The 27,258-nt window shown below is 40.0% G+C and overlaps 1 protein-coding gene across 1 annotated transcript; it reads right to left on the minus strand.

The window, feature by feature from the left end:
• Positions 1-2,145: 2,145 nt before the first annotated feature.
• Positions 2,146-25,354, minus strand: LOC128514982 (uncharacterized). Its single transcript, XM_053488976.1, has 7 exons — positions 25,136-25,354; positions 23,599-23,692; positions 22,136-22,429; positions 14,751-15,026; positions 9,845-10,105; positions 3,207-3,311; positions 2,146-2,411 (listed from the first exon to the last, which is right to left on the minus strand). The coding sequence occupies exons 1-7, from the start codon at positions 25,352-25,354 to the stop codon at positions 2,365-2,367; spliced, it is 1,296 nt and encodes a 431-aa protein (XP_053344951.1). The 3' UTR covers positions 2,146-2,364.
• Positions 25,355-27,258: the final 1,904 nt, after the last annotated feature.

Raw genomic sequence — 27,258 nt, forward strand, 5'->3', positions numbered from 1 at the left:
TAGGATACGGAAGTTGTGGAGAACACAAGCTTTTGACCGTAATCAAAAAACGTAATAAGATACAGCAAATAAGTTGTATGCAAGAAAACTGTAAAAAGTGTTGAATGTTTGACGTTAAAAAAAATAAACAAAGAATTCATGGATGTCCGAGTCGTGAGTCAACCAGTTCAATAAGAAAGATAAGCGTCAGAACTTGTGGAATAACATGCCCGTACATTCACAAAGCTAAAAAAAAAAAAAATTATTAAAGAATTTAAAATGAGAATACTGTTTCGAACAAAAAGCAGAGCTGATAAGACGCTGTAGAGCTGATTAATTTCTTCTGCAACAAAATCCTCATTTCCACATTATATCCTCACTGTGCAGAGGCCAAACAGGCGAGACCATCACACATGAACTAAATCAAATATTTTGTGGGAAAACAATTTAACATTCAGTAAAATAAGAGTTTATTTTGCAAACTTTTAGAAAGACAACTTGCTAATTAATAAAAAAGAAAACGTATGAATAATTTATTATTGAAATAAAGCCTGGGATTACAAACCACTAATCCTGACTATCTTAATCCCTCTGCCAGGACTGGGAAGAAACGCACCAAAAAGGAAGTTATCTATTAAAGGTTTAAGGTTTTAGTGTGATGTTAGTCCTGTACATCAGTGTACCAGTGTGTAGACATGCAGTGAGAGTAATAACACTTCTGTTTGATTCTTCATTCTACTTACACTAAATAATACTACAAGATACAGTTATCTACTTTCAATAATGGAAATAAAGCAGACATTGTCTTAGTAATTTTTTAATATTTTTTAAAAATGTGTTTAAAAACACTTTAAAAAATAAATAATCTCAAACCAAATATAAAATATGCCTTAAAGATTCTCAACAGAGAACAAAAGATGGATGTTAATAATATAAGATGAAATGTTTTAAGGTTTAAAAGTGGAGGTTGTAATGCTGGTATTAAACCCACCCGTATAGGAGATACATGTGTGTGTTACATTATCTCTCTGTTTTATCATTAAGGATTTAATTTATCTAGTTTCTGATGGTTTTTAAAGACATTAAAGCAAAAATACAGATGTGGCCATTGAAGCAACATTCGTGAATTTAAATAAACGTTTTGTGCTTCACTGAATATCCACCAGATAGCGCATGGAAGGACTTTATCTAAAAGCCAGACCAAGTACAACAAAGAATTGTGTATAATTACTTAGTCTAAAACAATATTGTTCCCAATGCTGAAGCAAACATGAATTTTATTTTGTTTTACAACAGATCTTTCATGATGAATGTGTGTATATGTGCTTTATATTATTTTCATAATGATGAAATGTGATGCCCAAAATTGTGCTTTAAAGTAAATATTCTTTATTAAGTAAATATTCTTATATGAACATGAAGTGCTTCGGGCTTTTTATAATAATAATAATCATCATGTTTTTTTTGCTGTTTGTCTCCATCATTAAATAATTATTTCATCCATTATTTTACCACGGCTGGAAATAATAGCTGAAATGTGATTGTAAATTTATGACTGAAATAAAGCTGTTCGTCGCTGTGCAGAAACCCGTGGCTCATACTTTTACATTGTAAAAGGCAGTGTTTTTATCAAAAGGCTGATAAATGCATGTTGTACAGTATATACAACGCGACAGTTATTGTCATCCCTCTTCTCACCTTTCATGTGTGGGAAGTTATCAAACCAGTTCCGTGCAGAGAGATTGTGTGTGTGCATGGAGAGTTTGTGTGTTTCCGCGCGTGCGTGTCTCATACTGTAGGTGTGTATGCCAAAGAGTTTGTGTGTTTGTGCACGTGTCTCATATGTGACATTTATATGAAATGGAATTCATGATAATTCTTGATAAGTGTGTGTTGTCAAAGTATTTGTTAACATATAATTAGGAGACAAATGTAAATTAGGGATGTCTTGAAACATAATGCAGTAACTCCATGTATTTGAGCATGGTAAAGGTGTTAATGTTCCATACATTTCTTTATTCGTATTTTCTGCTTGTGTTTAGGTTCCACTGTTTTCCATTTACATAAACCATATGGACAACAATGTTCCGGAAGTGATATTTAATATTAAATAAGGAAAACTATGAAGTCTGATTTAATTGGTAATAGTAAAGATTTTATTTTTATTTATGTTTATGTTTCTATTTATTTTTATGTTTTGCTGGCGAAATACATTTTAGGCAGAGACGTCTCTTCGGTCTTTTTTTTTAAACCCATCAAGTTTGCCAATTGCTTTATCAGCGATGAATAAGGATTTGTACATAATAATAATAATAACAACATATAAGATCTCAATTATCCTTAAAGAAAACACCACAGCATCCTCTTCTTATACAGAGACTCTGCTCACTCCTCCACAACTGCATTCTCAATTCTCTTTTTATCAGTTTGCGCTGTTAAAAAAAAAATTGTTGCAAGTTTATTGAAGCTGTTTATAACTAAAAAAGTAACCAAACTGTATTTGATCTCATCCTAAACACAGTTTATATGGACTTATGTTTTAATGTACAGTTTATAGTTAGTTTGTTATAAAATCCTTCATTCAGTCATCATCAGTAGTCGCAGTACTCATGTCCACACACTGAATAACACACACATAAGGTTTATATAAGGGTTTTATTCTAATACCTGCCTGAGGACATTGTGTGGCAGCAGACATTTATTAAAACTATTTAGCTGGTCTTATAGGGAGCTTTGGTATTACAAATCTCATGCTTTTAAATAGATTTAATTTTAATACCTGTTACTATAATGGAAAAAGTAACTCCTGAACAAAGGCACTACTTGGTGTGCGGGATAAGAGATAGTAAATCCTACAGAGTGCACTAGATTTCCATTTCACACTATTTGGGATTCGACCCCAGAAGTGTTATTATCTGAGGCTAAAAGCTAAAGTGACAGAAGTGAACACATAAAGAGAAGCTTAGGAGATTTACAGGATCGTTCATCACCTCCATCACTTATTCTCCCCAGCTTGTGGATACATAGTACCAGTAAGAATGTAAAATTACCTTAACTCCTGTTAATTTCACTAACTGTCAGCTCTGTTAGTCATGGTTAGTTCAGGCAGTCACGAAAGGAATTAAGGGGGGACATGATATATAATATAAAATAGAAGATTTAAAAATATATTCAAAAGATTTTAAAAAAATGTGTTCTGATGTGAAACATTCTGAAAGAGTTCTCACCTCGAGCTCTGTAACATTTGATCAGGAGAATGATGGTCACCAGCAGATACGGAACAGGCGTCACTACACTACAGATTAGCATGAGCACTGAGAATGGAGCTTTACCTTAAACACACAACATTAGAATTGTGTGATTATGATTGTGATTTTATGACATAACTTACACAGAAGACATTTAGACTCCATTTAATTTAACAGAGCTATTTGAATGAGAATAATCCTTTATTAGTGCTTAGGGCTATTCAACTACCTTAAACATTACCCACTCAGGAGGGTGAATAAAAAAAATAAAAATAATAAAAGAAAAAAAAAAATATATATATATATATATATATATATATATATATATATATATTAAACTGGTCTTATAGGGAGCTTTGGTATTACAAATCTTATGCTTTTAAATAGATTTAATTTGTAATACCTGTTACTATAATGGAAAAAGTAACTCCTGAACAAAGGCACTACTTGGTGTGTGGGACAAGAGATAGTAAATCTCTGTGCTTCACGTGTCTAACAGGTTTGTTTTCCTCAGTGATGCACCCGCTGAAAAACCTGAAGCAGCTCTGGTTATAGGAGACTCTATACTGAGACATGTGACATTAGCCAGGCCTTTAGGGGCGCCAGCAGCAGTGGTCAGGTGTATTCCGGGGGCCAGAGCAGGTAATCTTAGGGCTCTAGAACAGCATAGGTTTTCAAAGATAGTGGTACATGCTAGTGCTAATGATATACAATACAATATATGCCTTTGTGAGTTAGAGGTTATTAAGAGTAACTTTACAGAGGTGCTTAAACTAGCGAAGGCGATGTCCAATGAAGTAATATGCTCTGGTCCCATCCCAATGAGATGTGGCAATGAAGCGATGGGGCTTACAGCAGGTTATGGTCACTGAACTGCTGGATGTCCAGGTGGTGCTCTGAAAATAATGCAGGTTTTATTGATAACTGGAAGACCTTTTGAGGGCAAAACTGGCCTGTTATGGCGGGACGGTGTCCATCCCACTTGGGAAGGTACTGCTCTCATTTCTTGCAGTATAGCTCATAGTCTCAGAAGAGGCCTAGTTATTCGGTGACAATCCAGAGCCCAGGCCAGGGAGCAGACAGACAGGCTAAACCAACCGTCTGCTAGCTGTATAGAGTCATCATTCAGGGTTCATCATATTGAGACTGTGCCTGTTCCCCGAGCTAAACAAAAATTTAGAAAGACTCAGAAAGTCTGTTTTAGTAATTTAATTAACATAAAGACCACAAACTCAGATCATACTGAATGCACAGCCGGCACCTCTGATCGAAGCTAGGACTGTTAAACATTAGATCTCTCGCATTTAAAGCAGTTATTGTTAATAAAATAATCACGGATCAGAAGTTTGACATATTATGTTTAACAGAAACCCGAATTAAACAGGATGAGTATGTAGCTCTAAAAAAAGCTAGTCCTTCTGGACACAGCTACATACACCAGCCTCGGTTAACTGGTAGAGGAGGATAATCTGACTATCGTAAAAAAAACACAGACACAAATTTAATGCATTTGAAGTTCTCTATAGTAACATAAGTGTGGCTACAAACATTAAATCTGCTCAATCATTCCTGCTAATTATCATTTACAGACCCCCAGTCTTTGTAAATTTGCAGATTTCCTCTCAAACCTAGTCATTTCTGTAGACAAAGCGTCTTTGTGTCTGAGTCCAGAATGTCAAAGCATTCGGGACTCAGACACAGTCTCAGTGTTTTAGTCCAGGCTTAAAACCTATTAATTTAATCAAGCATTTTTATAAATAGATTTGCCATAGGTAAAGGAGAAGATCTGGGGGACTCATGGACGTAGAGTATTATGGTGAACTGATAGGTTTAGATGCTGTCTTCCTCACTCTCATTGATCACTCAGGTTTGTTGACGGTGAGGTGATTGTTTGCTTTACACATCAGGAAGCCCTCATGTTTGTGTTTCCTTCTGGCTCTCGCTTTTAGTTATGCTGTTATATTTAGTCCTGCCGGAGTCTCTGCTTGCACTCTGCAGTTAATATATATTCACATTATACATTGTGACAGTGACCATACCTAACTCTTCTGCTCTCCTTTTCTGCTCTCTCTCCTTGTCTCTCTCTTTCCCTCGCCCTTTAGAGCTACACATGTCGTTCCTGAGCTGCCAGTGATCCAGACTCCCTCTGCCCTTTGGACCTGTCTGACCCATCCTGGTGCCCCTCTTCTAATTGGAGATCTCACATGGATGCTTCATGTGTCTCTTTGGGATGCGTGCAGAGTCTGGGAACGGTTTAACTCTACCATGAAGACAGTTCTGTCCTCGACTGATGTTGACAGTTGTTTCTCTGAGGACTTGACTTGCCAGAAGTTGCTTGATAGATCAGGACTGGAATTTCCTACGAGTCTACCTGGACTCCATGTTAACATCAGTTAACATCAACTATTATACTGAACTGCCTGAAACTGACCATTTTGATTCATAATACATTCGATACAAACTTAAATAATTCAGTTTTATAAGTAATAATTTAAACTTAACAATTGCTAAAAGCGCTATACAAATAAAATTGAACTGAATTAGAGTCATTAAGCTTCCTTCAGGCAGCCTGCTCTGTGGAAGGACACTCAGTACTCAACATGGTGACACTGTTACACGGGGAAAACTAAATTATATGTTTTTACTGTATACATAATATGGAAGCAAATACTGAATATGGATGTAAAACTAATCACACCAAGTCAACAGATGATGTATTAACAATGTGTTGATTTTTTTCACTGGGTGAATTGTTTTTGTTAAATATACAGGATCACATGTATCCACGAGGCTGTATGTCACACCTGAGACTCAATATTTTGTGACAGTAAAGAAGTGAATAAAGTGTGTAAAGAAAATGACAAACATGACAGCAATGAGCACTGAGACATTTCCACTTCCCTTCCCCTTGATCCCCACCATCCACTATGGACTGACTACATAAAGTAGCCCAGCAATTTGATCCCAAGTAGCACAAATGTAAAACTTTTTTCATCAATGCATTGTTCATATTAATATTCCGATGGTGACGTCAGCGTGTTTCCGGAAGTGGTTGTGGGATTCATCGGGAAATTAGCGGACGATACCGTAGAAAAAAAGACTATTAAAACGTTTCCCAACCAGAAGCCGTGGGTGGATAAAACCATCCGCGACGCTCTGAGATCTCGCACCGCTGCCTACAACACGGGACTCGCGTCAGGGGACATGGAACCGTACAAGGCTGCGTCATACAGCGTCCGGAAGGCGGTGAAAGAGGCGAAGCAGCGCTACGGGAGGAAACTAGAGTCACAGCTCCAACAGAGTGACTCTAGGAGCCTGTGGCAGGGACTAAGGACAATAACGGATTATAAAGCATCAACATCCGGTATGATAAACGCAGACGTGTCTCTGGCAGACGAGCTGAACACTTTCTATGCTCGCTTCGAGGCTGCAGCTAAGGACGCTAGCGATGCTAATGCTAGCGGCGCTAACGGCTGCAGACAGGAAGTCACTGCCAGCACCGGAAGCGCGTTCATCATCACCGAGCATGACGTGAGAAGAGCCTTCAAGAGAGTGAACACCAGGAAAGCAGCAGGACCAGACGGCATCTCAGGCCGTATTCTCAAAGCCTGCGCAGACCAGCTAGCACCTGTGTTCACTGAGATATTTAACATCTCTTTCTCAGTCGGTGATCCCCACATGCTTCAAAGAGTCCATTATTGTTCCTGTCCCAAAGAAACCTCATCCTGCTTCCCTCAATGATTATCGCCCTGTAGCCCTCACTTCAGTAGTGATGAAGTGCTTTGAACGCCTGGTCAGAGACTTCATCATCTCTTCACTACCAGACACACTCGACCCACTACAGTTTGCTTATCGTCCAAACCGTTCCACGGACGATGCAATCTCTCATCTCCTCCATACATCTCTCACTCACCTGGACACTCGGAGGGGGAATTATGTGAAAATGCTCTTCATCGACTACAGTTCTGCATTTAATACCATAATTCCCTCCACACTTACCACCAAGCTGGAGCACCTGGGACTCAGCTCATCTATGTGTCAGTGGATCTCCAACTTCCTAACTGGCAGACCACAGGCAGTAAGGATGGGCGGACATGTCTCAGCCTCCCTCACTCTCAGCACTGGAGCCCCCCAGGGTTGTGTTCTGAGCCCCCTGCTGTACTCTCTGTACACCCACGACTGCGTGGCCACTACCAGCTCCACCACCATCATCAAGTTTGCTGACGACACTGTTGTGGTGGGCCTGATCACGAACAACGATGAGACGGCCTACCTGGAGGAGGTTGGAAATCTGGAGAACTGGTGCCAGAGAAACAATCTCCTCCTGAACGTCAGTAAGACAAAGGAGCTGATAGTGGACTTTAGTACAAAGCAGGTGAGGAACTACCAGACCCCCGTCATCAACAGGAGCCCAGTGGAGAGAGTGGACAGCTTCAGATACCTCGGTGTTCACATCACGCAGGACCTGGCATGGTCCTGTCACATCAACACCGTGGTAAAAAAGGCCCGACAGCGTCTCTACCACCTCAGACGCTTGAGAGACTTTAGACTGCCCTCCAAGGTGCTCAGGAACTTCTACTTCTGCACCATCGAGAGCATCCTGACGGGAAATATCACGACCTGGTTCGGGAACAGCACCATGCAGGACAGACGAGCTCTACAGAGGGTGGTGCGATCAGCTGAGCGCATCATCCGCATCGAGCTCCCTGACCTGCAATCGATTTACAGCAAGCGGTGCTTGACCAAGGCCAGGAAGATCGTGAAGGACCTCAGCCACCCCAATACCGGACTGTTTACTCTGTTGCGGTCTGGGAAGCGATTCCGCTCCTTGAAGGCCAACACAGAGAGACTGAGGAGGAGCTTCTTCCCGCAGGCGATAAGGTCTCTCAACCACAACCACACCACTATGCAGAACTACACAATATTTTCATAATTGGTCAAATCTATCAATCTTCTTACATCCATGAACACTATGGACAATTACACGCTCACCTTCCTTCATATATACACTACATATCGTACGTTACATCCTGGACCATTGCACAAAGACACTTTAATAACCTTGCACACCTACCTTCACAACTACACTACATTTTACAGTTTTACGTTTACATCCTGGACCAGTGCACAAAGACACTTTAATAACCTCTGCACTAAGACACTTTGCTCTATGCATATTTGCACACACCGTACAGTATATTTCAATTTGCACAGTATATTTCTATTTTGTACATCATATTTCTATTTTTATTTCTAGTTCTATTTTTTTCCTAGCACATTTCTATTTTTATTTTTAGTTCTATTTTTCCTAGTTTAATTTAATTTTTTAATTTAATTTCTATCGTATTTCTTTTATTCATATTTATTTCTTATTTGTAAAATTTAACTCTCTTTTAGGGTCAATGGCAGTCGTATAATGCATTTCACTACATTTCGTACTGTGTATGTTTGTGTATGTGACAAATAAAATTTGAATTTGAATTTGAATTTGATATTAATATGAATTACTAAGAAGCAAACAAAATGACCTTTAACTCGTATTGTCTGTATTGAGCTAATGTAAATTTTTACATTATTCATCAGTGTTTCTGCACCAAACAGCTCTGCTTTTACCCTGATAGCTCCCAGCACAACACAAATAATTTACCAAAATCACTATGTCACCATAACATCACACTGCCTGCAGACAAATGACAGACTTGGGGAAAAGTTCTTGTTGCAGCCTTAATAGACTCTGCTGGCAACTAAATTGACTATATACTCACTGAGATGCTCTAACTGACACTGTAACTATTCCAGCTGTGTAACATTTGACCTGAAGAATGATGATCAGAAGCAGATACGGAGAGGCCGTCACTACACTTACTGATCAGCATGGGGCTTTTACATGTGATGGACTAAAATCAGAATACATCATACAGTTTCATAAAGCTTAACTGTGTCTGTTGTAGATTAATCTGCCAACACAAATGGATTTATTTTCAGTAATACACACAGACACCAGAAAGCATGTGAACACACTTCATATTTTATCATTATATAATCACATTTGTTAGGGCCATATTTCATTCTTGTGATTTGTTGTTGTGTTTATTTTATTTCAATTTATTAGTTAAGCATTTAGTATTATACTCGTAAGTTGTATTGTGACATAATTTCATAAGTTGTTCTGTGACATCATCCCACAGTTGTGTAGCTGCATGTCGATCACGCACGTTAGTTGTTCAGTTGTTGTTAAGACACGGAAGGATACAGAAAGGTTTGAAGAACACAAGCTTTTGACCGTGAGACTGTAAGCTAAAAGATACAGTAAAATAAGTTGTTGTAACTGTAATCTATCGAAGCTACAGAACACAGCAAACGACCTGTCGTGACTACAGTGGATTTATGCAAGAAACTGTAACAACCGTTGTACTTTGATGTTGAAAATTAAACAAGAGACAAAGAAATCAACGAACGTCTGGAGTCGTGAGTGACACTGTGTAACAATAAAGACACGCAGCAGAACTTGTGAATAACATGCACGTACAACATTTACATCAGCACATGTAAGCACTATAGATTATGTTACGTAAAGCCAGTGTGTGTAAAATAGTTTAATTTAAATAAATATTTACCTGATTTCTTACGTCTGACTGAGACCCAGCTTTTCAGTGACTCTCCTCTCACTGGATATTTACAGTGGTAAAAACCTTCATCTGTTTTTGAGACCTTATGGATGATCATCTCTCCTGTAGTCTGTGTCTGGAGAACTGATCCATCCTTATAGAAATCAGCTTCGAGAGTTGAGGACTTTGTATAGCGATCCAAACAGCGTAGAGTCAGAGGATATTCCTCAGTCACAGGATGGACAGGACTCTCCAGGAGCACATAACGATCTGGATTAAAGAAAATAACAGGTAGAGCACAAAGGATTACAAACTCAATATGTATTTATAGGCGTAAAGACAACCACAAACTAAACCTTAAAGTAAGACGCAGTGTCACACACTAAACACACACTACAGCATCGTGTTGCTTTTGCAGCTTTGAGCTTTAAATGACATTCAAGAATGTCTGCTGCTCTTGTTGTTTTGTGGCAAAAACTTGTGAGTCTCTGCACTTTTGCCATCACAATTTTAAAAGGACCTGCTTGTTCTAGGGCATCATGGACCACAAGCTGGACAGTATGGTTAAAGCACGGGCTCCTCTCTGGTGGTAAATAATCCAGTTCATCAGTTATACTGATCTCTTGAAGTTCAGCTCCATACTTATCGTCATCATCTGTGTCACTCTTATGAGTCTCCACTGGTGGGAAGAGACAAAATGCCTTCACCATGTTTGCAGCATTGTTGGTTACAATGACAGAGATTTTGTTAGAAATACCATATGTGGCAATTGTAGTCTCATATTTCCCTTGAAGCTCTCACAAGAGAGCATGACTGTATGAAGCTCGAAGTTTAAAATGAAATGTCAGACCAGATGTCAACAGTAACACATATGTGTTGAACCTTTTTCATTAGTACATTAAGCTGTTTTTTTTAATGTCATCTGCACATTGTGGAATAAGCTTTTGACTCAGGTGCTTGCAACTTGGCATTATAAAATTAGGTTCAGTCAAATAAAGAATCTTGCAAAAGGCCTCGTCTTCAACAGTTGACAAAGGATGCATCCCATTAACAATTTAGTCTACAATGCTATCTGTAAGCTCCAACTGATGACGGTTGGTGGCTGGCAATTTTGTAGTGAGGTAAAGCAAGTCATTCTGTCTAGACTGAATTGAGCTTTTGTTGGAGACTGTAGCTGTGTCACTAAGAATCTCAGAATGATTCCTCTAGAAAAATAAAACAAATAAACAAAACACCATTAGGTCAGCTGTGATTGACTCCAATGTTCTTGTTTCTCCAACAACTACAGTACATACAGCACGAGACAGATTGTGACCACAATCAGTTATTTAATTTAACTAAATGATGGTAACTGGAATGGCTTAATTTTTGGACTAAGCATTGATGCCTGACAAGGTAAAGAAAGTGTAGCCAGACATATTAAGTGATATTGATTGTATTAAATCTTTGTGTCCAATGCGCAATTTTATGCATGCAACAACAAACAAAATGATTTTTCGCCTTCCCTCTTGGCTCTTGACGAAGGCGGTCGCATCTGCTCTCCCTCCCTTATCTCTCCCCGCTTGCTTCTCTTGTCTGTCTTGTGAATACTATTCAGAGACTCTCCTCGCCTTGCTCTTGAAAATAAAAAGGAATATGGATTTGATCAAGTGGTCTCTGAATGCAATTGACACGATCTTCTCGACGAGAAATGTGGGTTCTGGGAAACCTACTTGTCCTGCTGGGACGTTTGCTGCTGGATACACGATGGACGGTTGGGAGAAGTGGCGCATTGTGTGCCGGCCGCACTGTCTCTGGAGGACGTTGAAGATATCTACCTATTCGGAACTCTGATAACAGGGATTCTGCTGATTGGATTAGGTGGGATACTTGGATATCGAAAAATCTTAAAAGCAGTCAGTCTCGACCCCAAGAGACTGGCTGGCTGGGAAATAGTGGTGACGAGAGCTGTCAGTAATCAGACTGTGGTTCTGGACCGCAAATTGGATAACATCTTGGTGAGACTAGCAGCTATGCAACGTGATTTGGACAGACCTGGAGACCAGTGATGGACATTAAATATCTGTGAAATTGGCAGATACTGACCGAAACCTGGAAATATGATTTTCTTTTCGGCTGCCCCTTTTCTTTCCAGCTACTCCATTTCAAGGCCGTGGCTGGAGACATAACTAACTCCCCGAAGACCAAGATAACGAGACGCTCTGGAATCTTACTCCCCCCCCCCCCCTTCAAGGACACCTGGCGCAGACTATTACGGGATGTTACAGGCTTACAAACTGATACGCACGCACTCACGCACACACATAACAGCTACAGATAGACACTCTACCTTCCCCATATCCAACGCCTTCGTGTGCTTATTCCCTTCAGTGTGGGTTGGCGGAATCGGGACCAGCGCTCTCTAGCTGCAGGGACTGGAGCTGTTTGCCTACATTGGACATTTCCTATCCCCTGTACCCTAATCGTTGCAATGTTTATGTCTTGTGTTCACATGTTTTTATGTGCTTGTTGCTGAGGTATTCTTGTACCCCTGATCGCACACTGCCCATTTCGAAGGACAGTCTGGGAGGGGATTTTTTACCCTCGTTATCCTAATGTATCTATTTCTTATCTTCTATGATGGCGCCGGTTAGGTGGCTGCCGTCGCGACTCTGTGGTCGCACAAAATCATTTCACTGCATATTGTACTCTGTATGAGAAATAAAATTTGAATTTAAATTTGAATTTTGCTCTACATTGGTAAAAAAACAAATGTCCCTATTTATTATCTAAGGATAAAATTATGTCTTTATGATTCTTTTGTGGAAATGTTGTTCATATGTAAGTGTTTTTAAAGTATCTGTTCTACAAACAGTATTCACCTGTAGATGATGTTCAAAATTTGGTGTAGCTCAGATGGATCCATGAACAGGTATACCACAATGATTGCAGATTGCTTTATAGGTACCTAAAGTTGTACGTGTCAGTTCACCAAAATTATCCATTGTACTGGTCTTTCCAGACATTCCAGATTTCTTAGCCATTGTCAGTTTAATAGGTTAATTCAAATCTATGTGTTTATTTTGCAGTCCAGGGTTCATAAACAAATCAGGTTCTCAAAACAGTCCAAGATCATACACAAAAAGCTATCCAAATACGATCAAATTCTTTTCACTCAAACTAACAGGAAAATCTCCAAACTAATACCCTCAAAATGGGCCCCTCAATGGCTTACATTTATACTCGCAGGTTATGACCCTTTATCTTCCATGGAATTTTGGGAAGTGTTGTTTAGGAAAATCTTGTTAGGGACACGCAGAGTGACACATGCAAAAAAGAATCAAATTATATATATTACCTCTTTAAGTATGACTATAATTTGTGAAATGATCATGCTTAACATACTAAACATACAGTATTTTGTTTATTAAATGTGTTTGTTGTTTATGTGATTTACCATATTTAATGTACTATAAATTATTAAGCAAATCAAGTCAAATTATTTTATTTAGCAACTCAAGTGGAATTTAGTGGAATTTATTTGATTTCAATTCTGTTTCCTGACATCCCAATTCAGTTTCCTGTCAGCTCCATCTAATTCTACCAATTTTGACTGGAATTTACTATTTATCCTCAATTCAGTTCATGAATGGCCCAACCCTGGGACCTGTACTTTACTTGAATACATTTATTAGATGATAATTTTTATGTTTACTCTGCTAAATCATACAGTAAATATCTTTACTTTATATTACACTGTAGCGCAGCCACATAAAGGGGCATTTTAAATAACGGGGAAATGATTAAGGAGCTAATGCTGCTCACCTGTGCACGAAAATATGCCCTATCTGGTTTTACTTGTCCCCATGGACAGTGTTGGTCACAGGGTTAAGCTCTTGCGAGCATGTGCGATCGCAGTGCGAGAGAACCCGGAAGCGGCATCGGGTCACGTGTGCCGGTATAAAGCCGGAACTGGCAAGCGACCCGACACGGAAATATTTACCACAGGAGTACTTTTCCCTGGTCGTATTATTCCTCGTAGACACTAACAATTCACCTCTCGTTCCGTTACTCGAGCTCCCGGATTTGTCATCTATACCGGTGAGGCCGAGTCAATCTCTCCCATGCATCATTTCACACATTGCAATAACATTGACTCTGGACAATCATACATGCACTCACACACTTGCATACATCATATACATTGTTTATATTTGTATATATTTTGTATATATTGGTTTTGGTGCACCTTGTTTGTTTGTTTGTTAGTTTGTTTTGTTTAATACACTTTGGTTTGGTTTATATCTACAGTAGTTATTGTGTCGCATCTTTACTTGTCCTGCCTCGATTGCGCAATACCGGAAGTGTTGTTTAAAAACCCGTATTTTGATTCTCGACCCCGTAGCAAAGTAACTAGTGGTTTAATTAAATCCAAGCATTACAATACTATATTTCATATTGCATTGCCTAATCCGTGGTGTGTAGTACTTCAAGAGGGAATTTTGCCACCTGTTCACTATTTTATTTCAGAAGGCCTGTGTAAAATCAAAAATGATCTATACTGACCAAAATCTGCAAAGGTTACACTTATTTAAAGAAAATCTATTTAATGACCTTATGAGACTTTAATTAGCATTACTGTGGTCTGTGATGTTAAATTGAAAGAAAAATCTTTACATTAAGTTGTGTAGAGCTGCATTACAGCCTGATTCAGTGTTTTACTTCCTCTACTGCAACTGATTCAACTCATGAGAAAAACAAGACTGTGACATTTGGTTGCTGCCTTCAAGTAATATTATAATTATTTCAGAACATTACTGAGGTAAAGCAGTTAAGTGTCTCTTGGTGAACAGTTCTCCCTGTTGGAAAATCTAGATATTCTGTATCAATCATTTCCTTTCTTGTTTAACAGTAAAGACACCACATGAAGACTCACCATCCACTGTGATGTTGACAGGATTACTGGTTTCTCCAGATTCAGACTCACACCAGTAAACTCCAGTGTAGGGTTTTTTAATAGAGCTGATAGTACATGTAGATCCTGTAACTGATCCCAACCCTAAACAATCTGTAACTCCTCCGCTGTCTGTGTATCGTCTCACTGTCCATCCAGTAGAGTGACTCTGGTCCTCACAGCTCAGTGAGAGAGAGTCATAAGTAAAGTGTTGAGTTCTGCTGGGATTGATGATCATAGAGACTGGAGGAGATTCACCTTAAACATACAACATTATAACTTACATGTTATTATAATTGCATTGTTTTAGCATAATTAGCATTGAACAGATTTACACCTTATTTATGTAAACCCTTAGGAGTTTAAAGGTGTTGTGGTGCCCTAAAGAAGTTCTGATTAGTGTGTTTTTCAGTTACTTATGAACTTATAAATGTCTAAAGTCTGATTACACTGTATTCAGCACAAACTGGGCTACAGTAAATGTAAGCAGCATGTAAACATGTACAAGTTTATATTTGGGATAAAATAACAGTTATGTACTATGATTTTTGAAAACAACAAAAATAGGTCACTGAAGGTCACTGGAGTTTTTGTTGCAAAATGATGTAATAATCATCCTGCTGACTCATTCACAGAAAACAATATGCTAAGACGTGAGGATAAGCTGTAATCGAGTGAGCGTGAGCATGGGTCAGGGCCAGGGGTAGCTCAGTGGACAGGGCCAGGGGTAGCTCAGTGGTTAAGGCATCGGACTATGTTCCGAAGATCCCAGGTTCAAACCCCACAACCAAGGGAATGTCCTTCGTGGCGAGCATGACTCGATCTCCTACCCAGTATCTGGGGGGCTTGGTGCAGTGGCGGTCCGCCTGTTTCTTGTACGAGGAGCGGGTTCGTAGCAGAGTTCGTCTAGCGCATAGCCACGTCTGCTTGCAGCAGCGGACGAAGTGTTGGGCAGGTTCCTGGGCTGGGAAGAGTGGAGGTTTGTAGCCTAAGCAGCACTGGAACGGGGACAAGCCTGTCGACGAGGAGGGCAGAAAGTTGTGGGCATACTCGACCCAAGGGAGAAATCTGCTCCAGGTGGTCGAGTCCCGAGTAGTCATACAGCGGAGGGAAACCTCTAGTGCTTGGTTCATCCGCTCGGTTTGTCCGTTAGATTAAGGATGAAACCCAGACGACAGACTGGAGGTCACCCTGACGAGGCTACAGAACGCGCCCCAAAAGTGAAAGGTGAACTGAGGACCCCGATCCGAGACAACGTTTGTTGGAAGGCCATTGAGGCGAAATACGTGGAGGACTAACTGCTCCGCAGTCTCCTTGACTGAACTTTAGCTCGGGCGCAGATGTCGCAGGCTGCCGCGAACCTGGAGACGTCCCTTCCTAGCGTGGGCCACCAGAATCAGTTGGGTAACGAAGCAGGTCCGGACAGCCTCTGGGTGGCAAGACAGACAGGAACCATGGGCCCATTCCAACACCTGAGGACGTAGACAGACGGGGACGAAGAGGCGATTTAAGGGAACATTGCTTGGGCCCGGCTTTTGGGTCAGGGCCTGCTGGACCTTGGTCTCAATGTCAAATCTCAAGGCTGCAATGAGAAAGGGAGAAGGTAAAATGGTGTCGCATGGAGTGGGATCCCTAGAAGAGGGAAACTGGTGCGATAGGGCATCTGGCTTAACGTTCTTTGAGTCTGGCTGATAGGATAAAACGAAGTTAAAATGTGAAAAAAACAACGATCATCGAGCTTGACGTGCGTTAAGTCTCTTGGCGGAACGAAGGTACTCGAGATTCCTATGGTCAGTCCACACCAAAAATGGGAGCTCAGTTCCCTCTAGCCAATGTCTCCATTCCTCCAGCGGCAGCTTGATGGCCAAGAGTTTTCTGTCTCCCACGTCGTAATTCCTCTCGCCTCGGAATAGGCGGCAGGAATAGTATGCGCAAGGGTGCATTTTATTATCCTATGCGGATCTTTGGGAGAGAATGCTCCCGACACCGGTGTTGGAGGCGTCGACCTCCACCACAAACTGACGAGAAGGATCGGGGGTAATGAGGACCGGAACCGTTGTCAGTCTTGTCGTGAGGTTGGAGTGGGCCACTTGGAGACTGCCTGAACCTTGGCTGGTTCCATGTTGATCCTGGAAGGGGAAATAACAAAGCCCAAGAAGGTGGTGGAGTGTGTGTGGAACTTGCACTTCTCTGCCTTGACATAGAGGTGGTTCTCCAAGAGTCTTTGTAAAACCTGACGAACATGACGCCGGTGTTCCTCCAGGCCTTGGGAAAAAATTAAGATGTCGTCTAAGTAGACAAACACTAAGGAGTTCAGGAAGTCGCACAGGACATCGTTAACAAGGGATTGAAAGACAGCGGGGGCGCTGGTCAGGCCGAAGGGAACGACCAAATACTCGTAATGTCCCGTGGGGGTGTTGAAGGCCGTCTTCCATTCGTCCCCTTCCCTGATGCGGACCAGATGATAAGCGTTCCGTAGATCTAACTTAGTGAAGATGCCAGCCCCCTGAAGAACTTCAAAGGCGGTGGTCATGAGTGGAAGTAGGTACCGGTTCCTTATGGTGATCTCGTTGAGACCCCTATAATCGATAAAGCGTCGTAGGGACCCGTCTTTTTTTCCACAAAGAAAAATCCTGCCCCCACTGGAGAGGAGGACGGGCGGATGATTCCAGCGACGACGGCTTCTGTGATGTAGGTGTTCATGACACCTCTCTCTTGGTGGGTTAGGGAGTATAAGTGACCTTTCGGGGGTGATGAACCTGGGAGAAGGTCGAGGCAGTCATACGGTCGATGTGGTGGAAGCGACATGGCCCGGGTCTTGCTGAAGACCTGCTTGAGATCATGCTCAAAAAAATTTGGGGGGTAATGGGGGGGCTGGTAGGTGTGGCTCTCGCGGGGCTCTGGGGCTGTGCCCCGAGCTGTAGGCGTCTGGAGGTGCTGCACGCGAGCCGTGACATCAGCTAGCGTCTGCCTGGTGGTGGCGAGCTCCTCCTGGTGTTTTTCAAGGAGCGCGCCTTGGTTCTCCAGTGCTTGTCTCATTCTGTTCAATCCTGCTGGATCCATGCTGGCTGGATTATTCTGTCAGGAAGAAGAGACTCTTGGGCTTGGTGGAGGTATCCAGGAGCAGGTGCAGAAGCAGCACGCGAGTGGCTTTGGTCGAGCTTCGTACGGGCATGGCTGTGTCAGCAGGTGCGCGAACTCGGAGCTGTGAAATCCATATGCGTAGTGTGGATGCCGAGACATGAGGATAAGCCGTAGTCGAGTAAGCGTGAGCGTGGGTCTGAGCCGTAAAATCTGTCTGCGTAGCATCAATGCTGAGACATGAGGATAAGCCGTAGTCGAGTGAGCGTGAGCGTGGGTCTGAGCCATGAAATCCGTCAGAGTGGTGTCAGTACTGAGTCGTGAAGCTGGGCCCTAGTCGGGAAACGAAAGCAAAAGTTCAAAGCCATTAAAGCCAAGAGTAGTAATAAATCCAGACGTGAGACGAGAGGCAAAAATGAGAAACAAAGCGAGGTCAGTAACGTGAAAAGAATCCTGAACTGAACGCGAGAAAACTGCGGCAAAAACACACAATAATCCAGCGGCGAGACAACGCGCTGCACTTCCTTATAAGCAGGATGTAATCAGCGCCAGATGAGAAACCGGTGTGCCAGCGGGGCGGTGCGGGGGCTTGTTAGGAGCGATGACAGCATGGGAAAACATGACCACGTGATGAGAAGTCTGACAGCGTGCGAAAAGAAATGTCAAATAATCAGTCTTTAATCAGTGCGGAGCACTGAGAGCATGACAAAAAGAAACGTTTTTTTTTTTGGTAGTTTATTTAGAATGTAGACCAAGATGACTTAGTTAAAATAACTCACTCTTACACCCTATACATAACATACTCGGTGACAATAAATTTGCCCAAGATTGAGTGGAGAGGGACACAGATGATCTTATACACAGAAGGCACACTTATGGCATAAATATGGCTGTACAAAAACACACACATTTAGGGTAAAACAGTGCAAATGGGAACAGTGTATGATGAAAAAAAATGTTAGGTTTGTAAAAGCCCATTCTTACACCCTATATAGAGTCATACATCTCTGAGCCTCTTTCAAAAAAATAAATAAATGCATACTTGAAATTTCCATAGTGTTCTTTATTGCTTACCATACACTGCTTTACAATACACACTAGTCATGACAACATTCCTGCCACCCGAGATCAGTCCATGTGCTGAATGTACACAGACACAGGTGCAAATAGACACTTGTGTTATACAGTCCGTTCACTTTAAAAATACAAGAGATCCATCCTGAATCCAGACCCTAGTTGTGGTCCAGGTTCCCATGCTGGCAGGAATCGCAGATTGACATCATCCGTTATGTCTTGGTCTGTATCTCACCTGCTTGTTTGCATTTGCTTTCTTTCAAACAGATGGCTGATCATTTTCACTGTCACAAATGTTTATAAAAAAAGAAGAAAAAACATGAGCATGATAACATAATAAAATAAAATACCGTACAACATCATCCTCATTTACATAGTTTACATGACCATGCATAAATACAACACAAACTTTTGTAATGTTATACAAAAACCTTTTTTACATTTAAATATCATGAAAATCTGTAAGTATTATAAAGCAGTAGCTACCTGAAGCTGAAGTGTTTGTGCCAAATAACATTATACATAGCAGTGTCATAAAATAACCAAAAACTAAGCCAAATATGTAGCATACGCAAAAGCTATCAAAAATGAGAAATTAGAAACAATTACACCACAACTAATATTCAATCAACATTTTTAAGCTACATAGGGCATTGGCTTAGCCACCAGTAGCTTACAGTACCTGTTTGTGCTAAGCTACAGTACAGAAGGCAGTATGTTAACATGCTAACCTAAACTATGTAAGTGACATTAAATGAAAGTGTTTCACATAAACTGGCAAAAGTTAGCTTGTAAAAGTCAAAATCATTTCCGTTTTATATTGTAAAAGTAAGGAATATATAAGACTTAATACCTTACCCATGGTCTAAAGCTGGAAATTGAAGTGGTGATGTTCAATGTTGTTAGTGGTTATGCCCCACAGGTAGGATGTAAGTTAGAAGTGAAGGAGAAATTCTGGAATGAGTTACAGTAGATGAAGTGATGCAGAGCATCCCCAGAGGTAAGAGAGGGGTGATTGGTGCAGACTTCAATAGACATGTTGGGGAAGGGAACAGGGGATGGGTAAAAATGTGATGGGCAGGTTTGGTCTTTAGGATAGGAATGTAGAAGGACAGATGGTGGTGGACTTTGCAAAGAGGATGGAAATGGAGGTAGTAAATACTTTCTTGCCAGAAGAGGCAGGAACACAGGGTGACATATAAGAGTGGAGTAAATTATTGTAATTTGAAAGAGATCAGTGACTGCAAAGTGTTTTTAGGGGAGAGTGTAGCCAGAGAACACAGAATGGTGGAATGTAAAATAACCCTGGTGTTAAGGAAGGTAAAGAGGACAAAGGCAGAGCAGAGGACAAAGTGGTGCAAACTGAGAAAGGAAGAATGTTGTGTAGTCTTCAGAGATGAGTTGAGACAGGCTATGGGTGGTCAGGAGGTGCTTTCAGTTGACTGGACAACTACAGCCAATGTGATCAGGGAGACAGGTAGGAGTGTCCTTGGTGTATCAACAGGTAGAGAAAAAGTGGACAAGGAGACTTGGTGGTGGAATGAGAAAGTCCAGGAGTGTATATGGGAAAAGTGGCTAGCTAAGAAGAAAGGGAGACTGAGAGGACTAAAGAGAGTAGACAGGAGTACAGGGAGATACAGCGTAAGGTGAAGGTAGAGGTGGCAAAGGCCAAACAAAGAGCATATGAGGACTTGAATGCTAGGCTGGACAGTAAGGAGGGATAGGTGGATCTGTACAGGTTGCCGAGGCAGAGAGATAGAGATGGAAAGAATGTGCAGCAGGTTAGGGTGATTAAAGATAGGGATGGTAATGTACTGACAGATGCCAGGAGGGTGATGGAAAGTTGGAAGGAGTACTTTAAAGAGTTGATAAATGAGGAAAACAAAAGCAAACAACAAGTAGAAAAGGTGACTGTTGTGGAAGAGAAAGAAGCAAAGATTAGTAAAAGTGAGGTGAGAAGGGCGTTGAAGAGGATGAGTGGAAAGGCTGTTGGTGTTGATGACATAGCTTTGGAGGTATGGAAATGCTTAGGAGAGGTGGCAGTAGAGTTTCTGACTAGTTTGTTAACAAGATCCTGGAGAGTGAGAGGATTCCAGAGGAATGGAGAAGAAGTGTATTGGTGCTGATTTTTAAAAACAATGGAGATGTGCAGAGCTGTGGCAATTACAGAGGTATAAAGCTAATGAGCCATACAATGAAGCTGTGGGAAAGAGTAGTGGAAGCCAGGTTAAGAGCAGAGGTGAGCATTTGTGAGCAGAAATATGGTTTATGCCTAGAAAGATTACATCAGATGCAGTATTTGCTTTGAGGATGCTGGTGAAGAAGTACAAAGAAGGTAATAAAGAGTTGCATTGTGTCTTTGTAGATTTAAAGAGAGTGCACGGAGAGGTGCCGAGAGAGAAGCAGTGGTGTTGTATGAGGAAGTCCGGAGTGGCAGCGAAGTCTGTTAGAGTGGTGCAGGACATGTATGAGAGCTGTAAGACAGTGGTAAGATGTGCTGTAGGTTTGACAGAAGAGTTCAAGGTGGAGGTAGGTCTGCATCAAGGATCGGCTCTAAGCCCCTTTTTGTTTGCTCTGGTGATGGACAGGATGACAGATGAGGTTAGACAGGAGTCTCTATAGACTATGATGTTTGCAGATCACATTGTGCTTTGTAGCGAGAGCAGGGAATAGGTGGAGGAAAATTTGGAGGGGTGGAGGTATGCTCTGGAAAGCAGAGGAATGAAGGTTAGCTGCAGCAAGACGGAATACATGTGTGTGAATGAGAGGAACCCAAGTGTAAGGCTACAGGGAGCAGAGGTTAAGAAGGTGCAGGATGTGTGGGGTGTGGTTTCAGTGTTGTTCTGAGAAAAAAGTAAACCTTTTACTTGAGTAAACCTTTTACAGAATGAATGATGTACTACACTTATGAATACAATCAAAATTGACAACGCTTTTTAAGTTTTTTTTTTTTTTTTTTTTTACAGTTATGAGAAAACAGAAAACGGTGGTACGGCCGACCCCTGAGGGTTTTAAACAGTGCTATGTGAATTAGAATAATCCTCTACCAGTGCTTAGGGCTATTCAACTGCCATAAAACCAAACATTAGACAGAGATAGGTGTTAAATCATGTGTTAAATCACAGAGATATATGTTAAATCAATGCTGTTTGATGTTATTTACACATCTATATCCAACACTTCAACACAAGAGTGTTGTCATTTTTCCTCACCAGTGATCCATAGTGCCTGTGAATTGCTGTGAATCGTCTGTCCGTGTCTCTCCGCCTTGCACGTATAAACTCCTGTTTGTTTAAGAGCAGCAGGACTGAAAGTGTAGGAGCCTCGAAATCCTCTACTGCTGTCTTTATATGTGGTGTTAACATTATTCTCTCTGTATGGAACCTCTCTGTACCAGCTGAATGTCCAGTCTGTAGAGGAGTTTTTAACCTCACAGATTAGAGTCACTGAGTCTCCTTCAGTCACCCAGCTCTGTGGAGATACACTCAGTACTGGGCGTGGTGTCTCTATTACACAAGAAATACACAAATATACTCAAATCTATAATTTTACTTAATACACAATAATCATTACATGTCTTCAAAATCACAAACAGCACAAAATAGTAAAAACTATGCTAAATATGCATAAAAAAAGTAATTAATCACATGTATCCACTTGTGTGTGTTACACAGCAGTGTGAATCTCTCTGATAAACACTGAACCATTTTACCATTTTTCACATCTCACCATACATACATGATATTTGTACCTATATTTCAAGGCTTATTTTAAATTAACAGAAGAAGCATGAACAGTTATGTAAGCTATTTACATATAATTTATTGAGAGTCCACTCATTATTTCAATTTACTTCAGGTACAGGAACAGTTTACTCTCAGATCTGACCAGTTAATAAGTTAAAGTTAGAAGTTTAATGACGCTCATATTTGAGTTCCTTTAAACACACTTATCACCCTTGTGACTCTCATGACTCTATAGTATGCAGTTAGAAAAGAGTAAATAAAATACTAAATAAATAAATTGTAGTTAATAAAGACACTTGGCTAATGATATATCAGTGTTATATCCGTTATTGCCCAGATGAGGATGACTTCTCTTTTGAGTTTAATTCTTATCAAGGTTTACTTCTTCATGGTTGTTTCAGGGAGTTTTTTCTTTTACACCATCACCTCTCATTGGCTCATTGTAGGTTAATGCATTGGAATTAAATTAAATTATTCACATTTTATCCCCAGATTTATGTTAAACTTGTTGTGACTATGTTTATTGTTTAAAGAAATTTGCAAACAAAACTGAGTTAAAATAGTTCCTAAGATTCAGGGGTACTCGTTGTTTGAAACAGCACTGTAATGTTTAATAAACATAAATCTTTTTTTCCCATATAATATAGTTTTGTTGCTAAATGTAGAATACTATTGGATCAAATGATTTTTACAAAGAAAATACAGTAAAGCAGCATCAGCAAAATGTGTAAGAATTTACATTTTGGAAGTTTAAAAGAAAACATGAGAAAAAGTAATTTAAGTGTAAATATTAAAAAAAGAAAGAAGATACAATTCCTTCCCTTCTTTACAAAAATAAATAAATAAATTTGAACAGACACTGCCTACACACACATCAGACATGTGCTCAGAACTTGAGACAGAAATGTAAAATAACATTATATAATCACCTTCAGCATGTGGCGCTGGAAGAAGTAAAATCAGCACTAAAACAGAACAGAAACAGAGAACATGATGTAAACATCTAAGAGATTCAGTGTCTGATTAAAATCATATGAGACCCACTAAACTCATCTGTGAGAAAAACAATATACTGAGTTGTATCATGTGTGTGTAAAGAGCTTATAGAGCATGGAATACCACTTTCAGAAATATTTCCAAAACATTACTTTGATCATAGAACACTTTTAAACACATTATCAAAGATGGTAAAAATTTTGCACCACAATCTGTAGCATGAAACAGGGAAGTGCCGCGGTACTCTGATCCCAAATTTAAAGATGAACAGAAGGAAGAAAGGAAGGAAGAAAAAAAAAATGAAATAAAGAGGAAACATTTTAGGAGAATAAATGAGGAAGGAACTAAAGAGAAGGCTAGAAATAGAAAACTTTATTTTGAGATTAATAATTGAGTCTCTTAAGGGAGAAGGACCTGTTGGGTCGACATTTAGTTCTTCACCACGGTCCTCTTTAAGTAGAGCCTACTGTAAAACAACAAATTTTTAACCACATCATCATTTTGTAATTTCCTTTGGTTCTGTCTGTCTGTCTGTCTGTCTGTCTGTCTATCTGTCTGTCTATCTATCTATCTATCTATCTATCTATCTATCTATCTATCTATCTATCTATCTATCTATCACAAGCATCCCTACCATTACATGCACTCATCTAATCAGTTTTTTAGGCCGTGCTCTTCACTGGGAGGTGGACTTGGCCGATAACTAAAAGTGATATTTCTCCTCACATGAAAGCAAATCCAAATATAAAATTAGTATAAGGTCTTAAGCACCTTAATCAAATAGAATTTTTATTTGACATCAGATTAAAAATCTTCACATACTGTATAATACAGTTTTTCTCCATTGGTTTGGCTCATTTCTTGAAACAGAAATTACATTCTCAAAACAACATGGACAAACCTCCAAACCACTTGGCAATTGTTCACAACAGAATTAAATTTCTCATTCATTTCATCAAATTGCAAATGTCTAAGTACATCTTTCCAAATGATTAAGTACAGATAGCCTACATTTAGCACAATTTCTAAGTGAATAAATCTTGTTGGTCTAAACTGATTGTTAATTCTCAGTCTAATGGTTGTTCTTTCCAAAATGTGTCAGAGTCATTTCATTGTATAAGTCACTACATGCACAATAGTCTATTCAATTGTCAAAATTAGTCAAGACCATAATACCATGAATACTATACAGTAGGTGAATCCTTGGAACATTTGATTACAATTTTATTATGGGAAATGACAGTCAGGTGAAACTAGAACTTGACTAATGAAGGAGGAGTTTCACACATCTCAGATGTGTACACTGGAGTAGTGGCCTGTAGTATACTGAACTTTTAGAAAACATAGAACATTCCTATGTAATTGTCTGTAACTGTAGTGTATGACTCTTCTGTATGACTGATTTGATGTTTTTTTTTTTTTCACTATTGTAGAGAATAATGACATTTGGAAGCAAACGAGACCCCTCACATCCTTGTGTTTGTGGATGAAGCTGGCTTCAACCTGGCCAAGGGCTGAAGACGTGGCCGTAATATTATTGCTCACCGGGCCACAGTGGATGTCCCAGGCCAGAGAGGGGGCAATATAACTATGTGTGCTGCCATATCTGAGAATGGTGTGGCCACTTACATCCCCAGTCTTGGCCCATACAATACACAGAAGCTCCTCATCTTCTTGGACCGCCTTCATTTTGATTTGATCCCTGAAAATGAGAGAGGTCTCGTAGGGCCTCACCTATCACAATAAGTCATTGTATGGGACAATGTGAATTTTCACCGTGGCCCGGTCATCAGTGCCTGGTTTACTACCCATCCAAGGACAGTCATAGTGTTCCTACCACCTTACTCTCCTTTCCTCAATCCTATTGAGGAGTTTTTCTCCGCTTGGAGGTGGAGAGTGTATGAGCATCTGGCTCAAGATCAGAGGTCCATGCTTCATGCAATGGATGCTGCATGTGAAGATATAACAGTAAATCATTGTAGGGGATGGTTGCGACAATTATGCCGTTTCTTCCCTTGTTGCAAGGGAGAATATACGCTGTGATGTGGACGGGAATCTGTGGCCACAGAGACTGCAGCATGTGGATGGTTAGGAGGGTGAGGACTGCGGGCAGTGAAGAACTGTTACGAAACTCCAGCTTTATTTATAGCACTCTAGTTTTTTTTGTGTGTGTTTATATTACAGTTTATTACGTTGTATACATTTTCTTTTTGCTCTGATATATTTCCTTGGCAGTATGAGTGCAATGTGTGACGTCAAACCTTGGAGGCTACTCTTACCCTAAAATCCTATTTTTTTTTTTTTTAAGTTTTATACACAATTGTATTCTGTTAGCTAGACAAAAACAGCACAGTAACCATTGTCAATGAAGGACTGGGCTAAGACTGTAAGGTGGACATGAGGGATATTTTAGTGGTCCATTACCATAGTGACAGAACATCTAAACATTTTGACTTGCAGTGCTTACACAATGCCAAAGGGACGAAGCATTTTGGGGGCACTGACTGTTTAAATAAGAAGGAAATTTAGTTTTGACACATTAGTGAACTGTTTTGGGAAAGGTGAACCATGGTGCTGCGCCAAACCATCCACGTTATTTTAGCGAAAGCACCAAGAGTGTTGAGAATTTTCGGTCTGTTTTAAGAAATGAGCCAAAGCAATTGAGAAGGATATTTGCCATTTTTGTGGCACTGACTTTTTATATGGGAAAGGAATTTAGTTTTGATGCATGAGTAAACTGTTTTTGGAGAGATATGATCTTTTGCAAGTGAGCTATAAAGTTATCCTAACTGTAACACTATTTTGACAAGTGATTTTGGAATTTTGAGAATGTAATTTTTGTTTCAAGAAATAAGCCAAACCAATGGAGAAAATCTGTAAATTTAATTTTAAAATTGTCTATATTAGGGTATTTGCTGTAAATTATCCACAATGTCCACATAGAGCTCAAAAAGTATAGTCTTAAAAGTAAAAAAAAATAACCCTTAGTGTTAATGTAATTCTACGAATATGTCTACTTCTCTGTGAAGTTTAATTTTAATATCAAGTTACTTTTTTTTAATATCATTTCAACCATATACAGCTGGACCAGCACACAGTAAAATTAAATAATATTTCCTCAGGGCAAAGTTGCTACAGGAACAAAAAAAACTCCAAATAAATCTGATTACAACACAGGACTAAATAAAGTGCAAGTGTGTAACCATGTGCAAACACTGGAACAGTCACTACAAAAATCAAAACAATAAGCAGGCACAGTGTAACACTGACCAGTACATAGCGCAAGAGTGAATAAAGTACAATATGATATTGAATAGAATAATAGAAACCACTAAATTGAGATGAAAACATAGATATGACATTTTTTTATGTTTTGGTGCAAGTGATGTGTACTGTAAAGCATTCGTTTATAGTCATTTGGCAGCAGGTCAAATATACAAAAATGTGCAAAAAAGTGCAAAGATTTCAAGTGTGTGCATGTCTGTCTGTGTGTGTGTGTGTGTGTGTGTGTGTGTGTGTGTGTGTGTGTGTGTGTGTTTGTATCAGTCCAGTCCTTGGCTATTGATAAGTCTGATAGCTTGTGGGAAAAAAAA

This window comes from Clarias gariepinus, chromosome 1 (assembly GCF_024256425.1).
Source record: "Clarias gariepinus isolate MV-2021 ecotype Netherlands chromosome 1, CGAR_prim_01v2, whole genome shotgun sequence".
Taxonomy (NCBI): Eukaryota; Metazoa; Chordata; class Actinopteri; order Siluriformes; family Clariidae; genus Clarias; species Clarias gariepinus.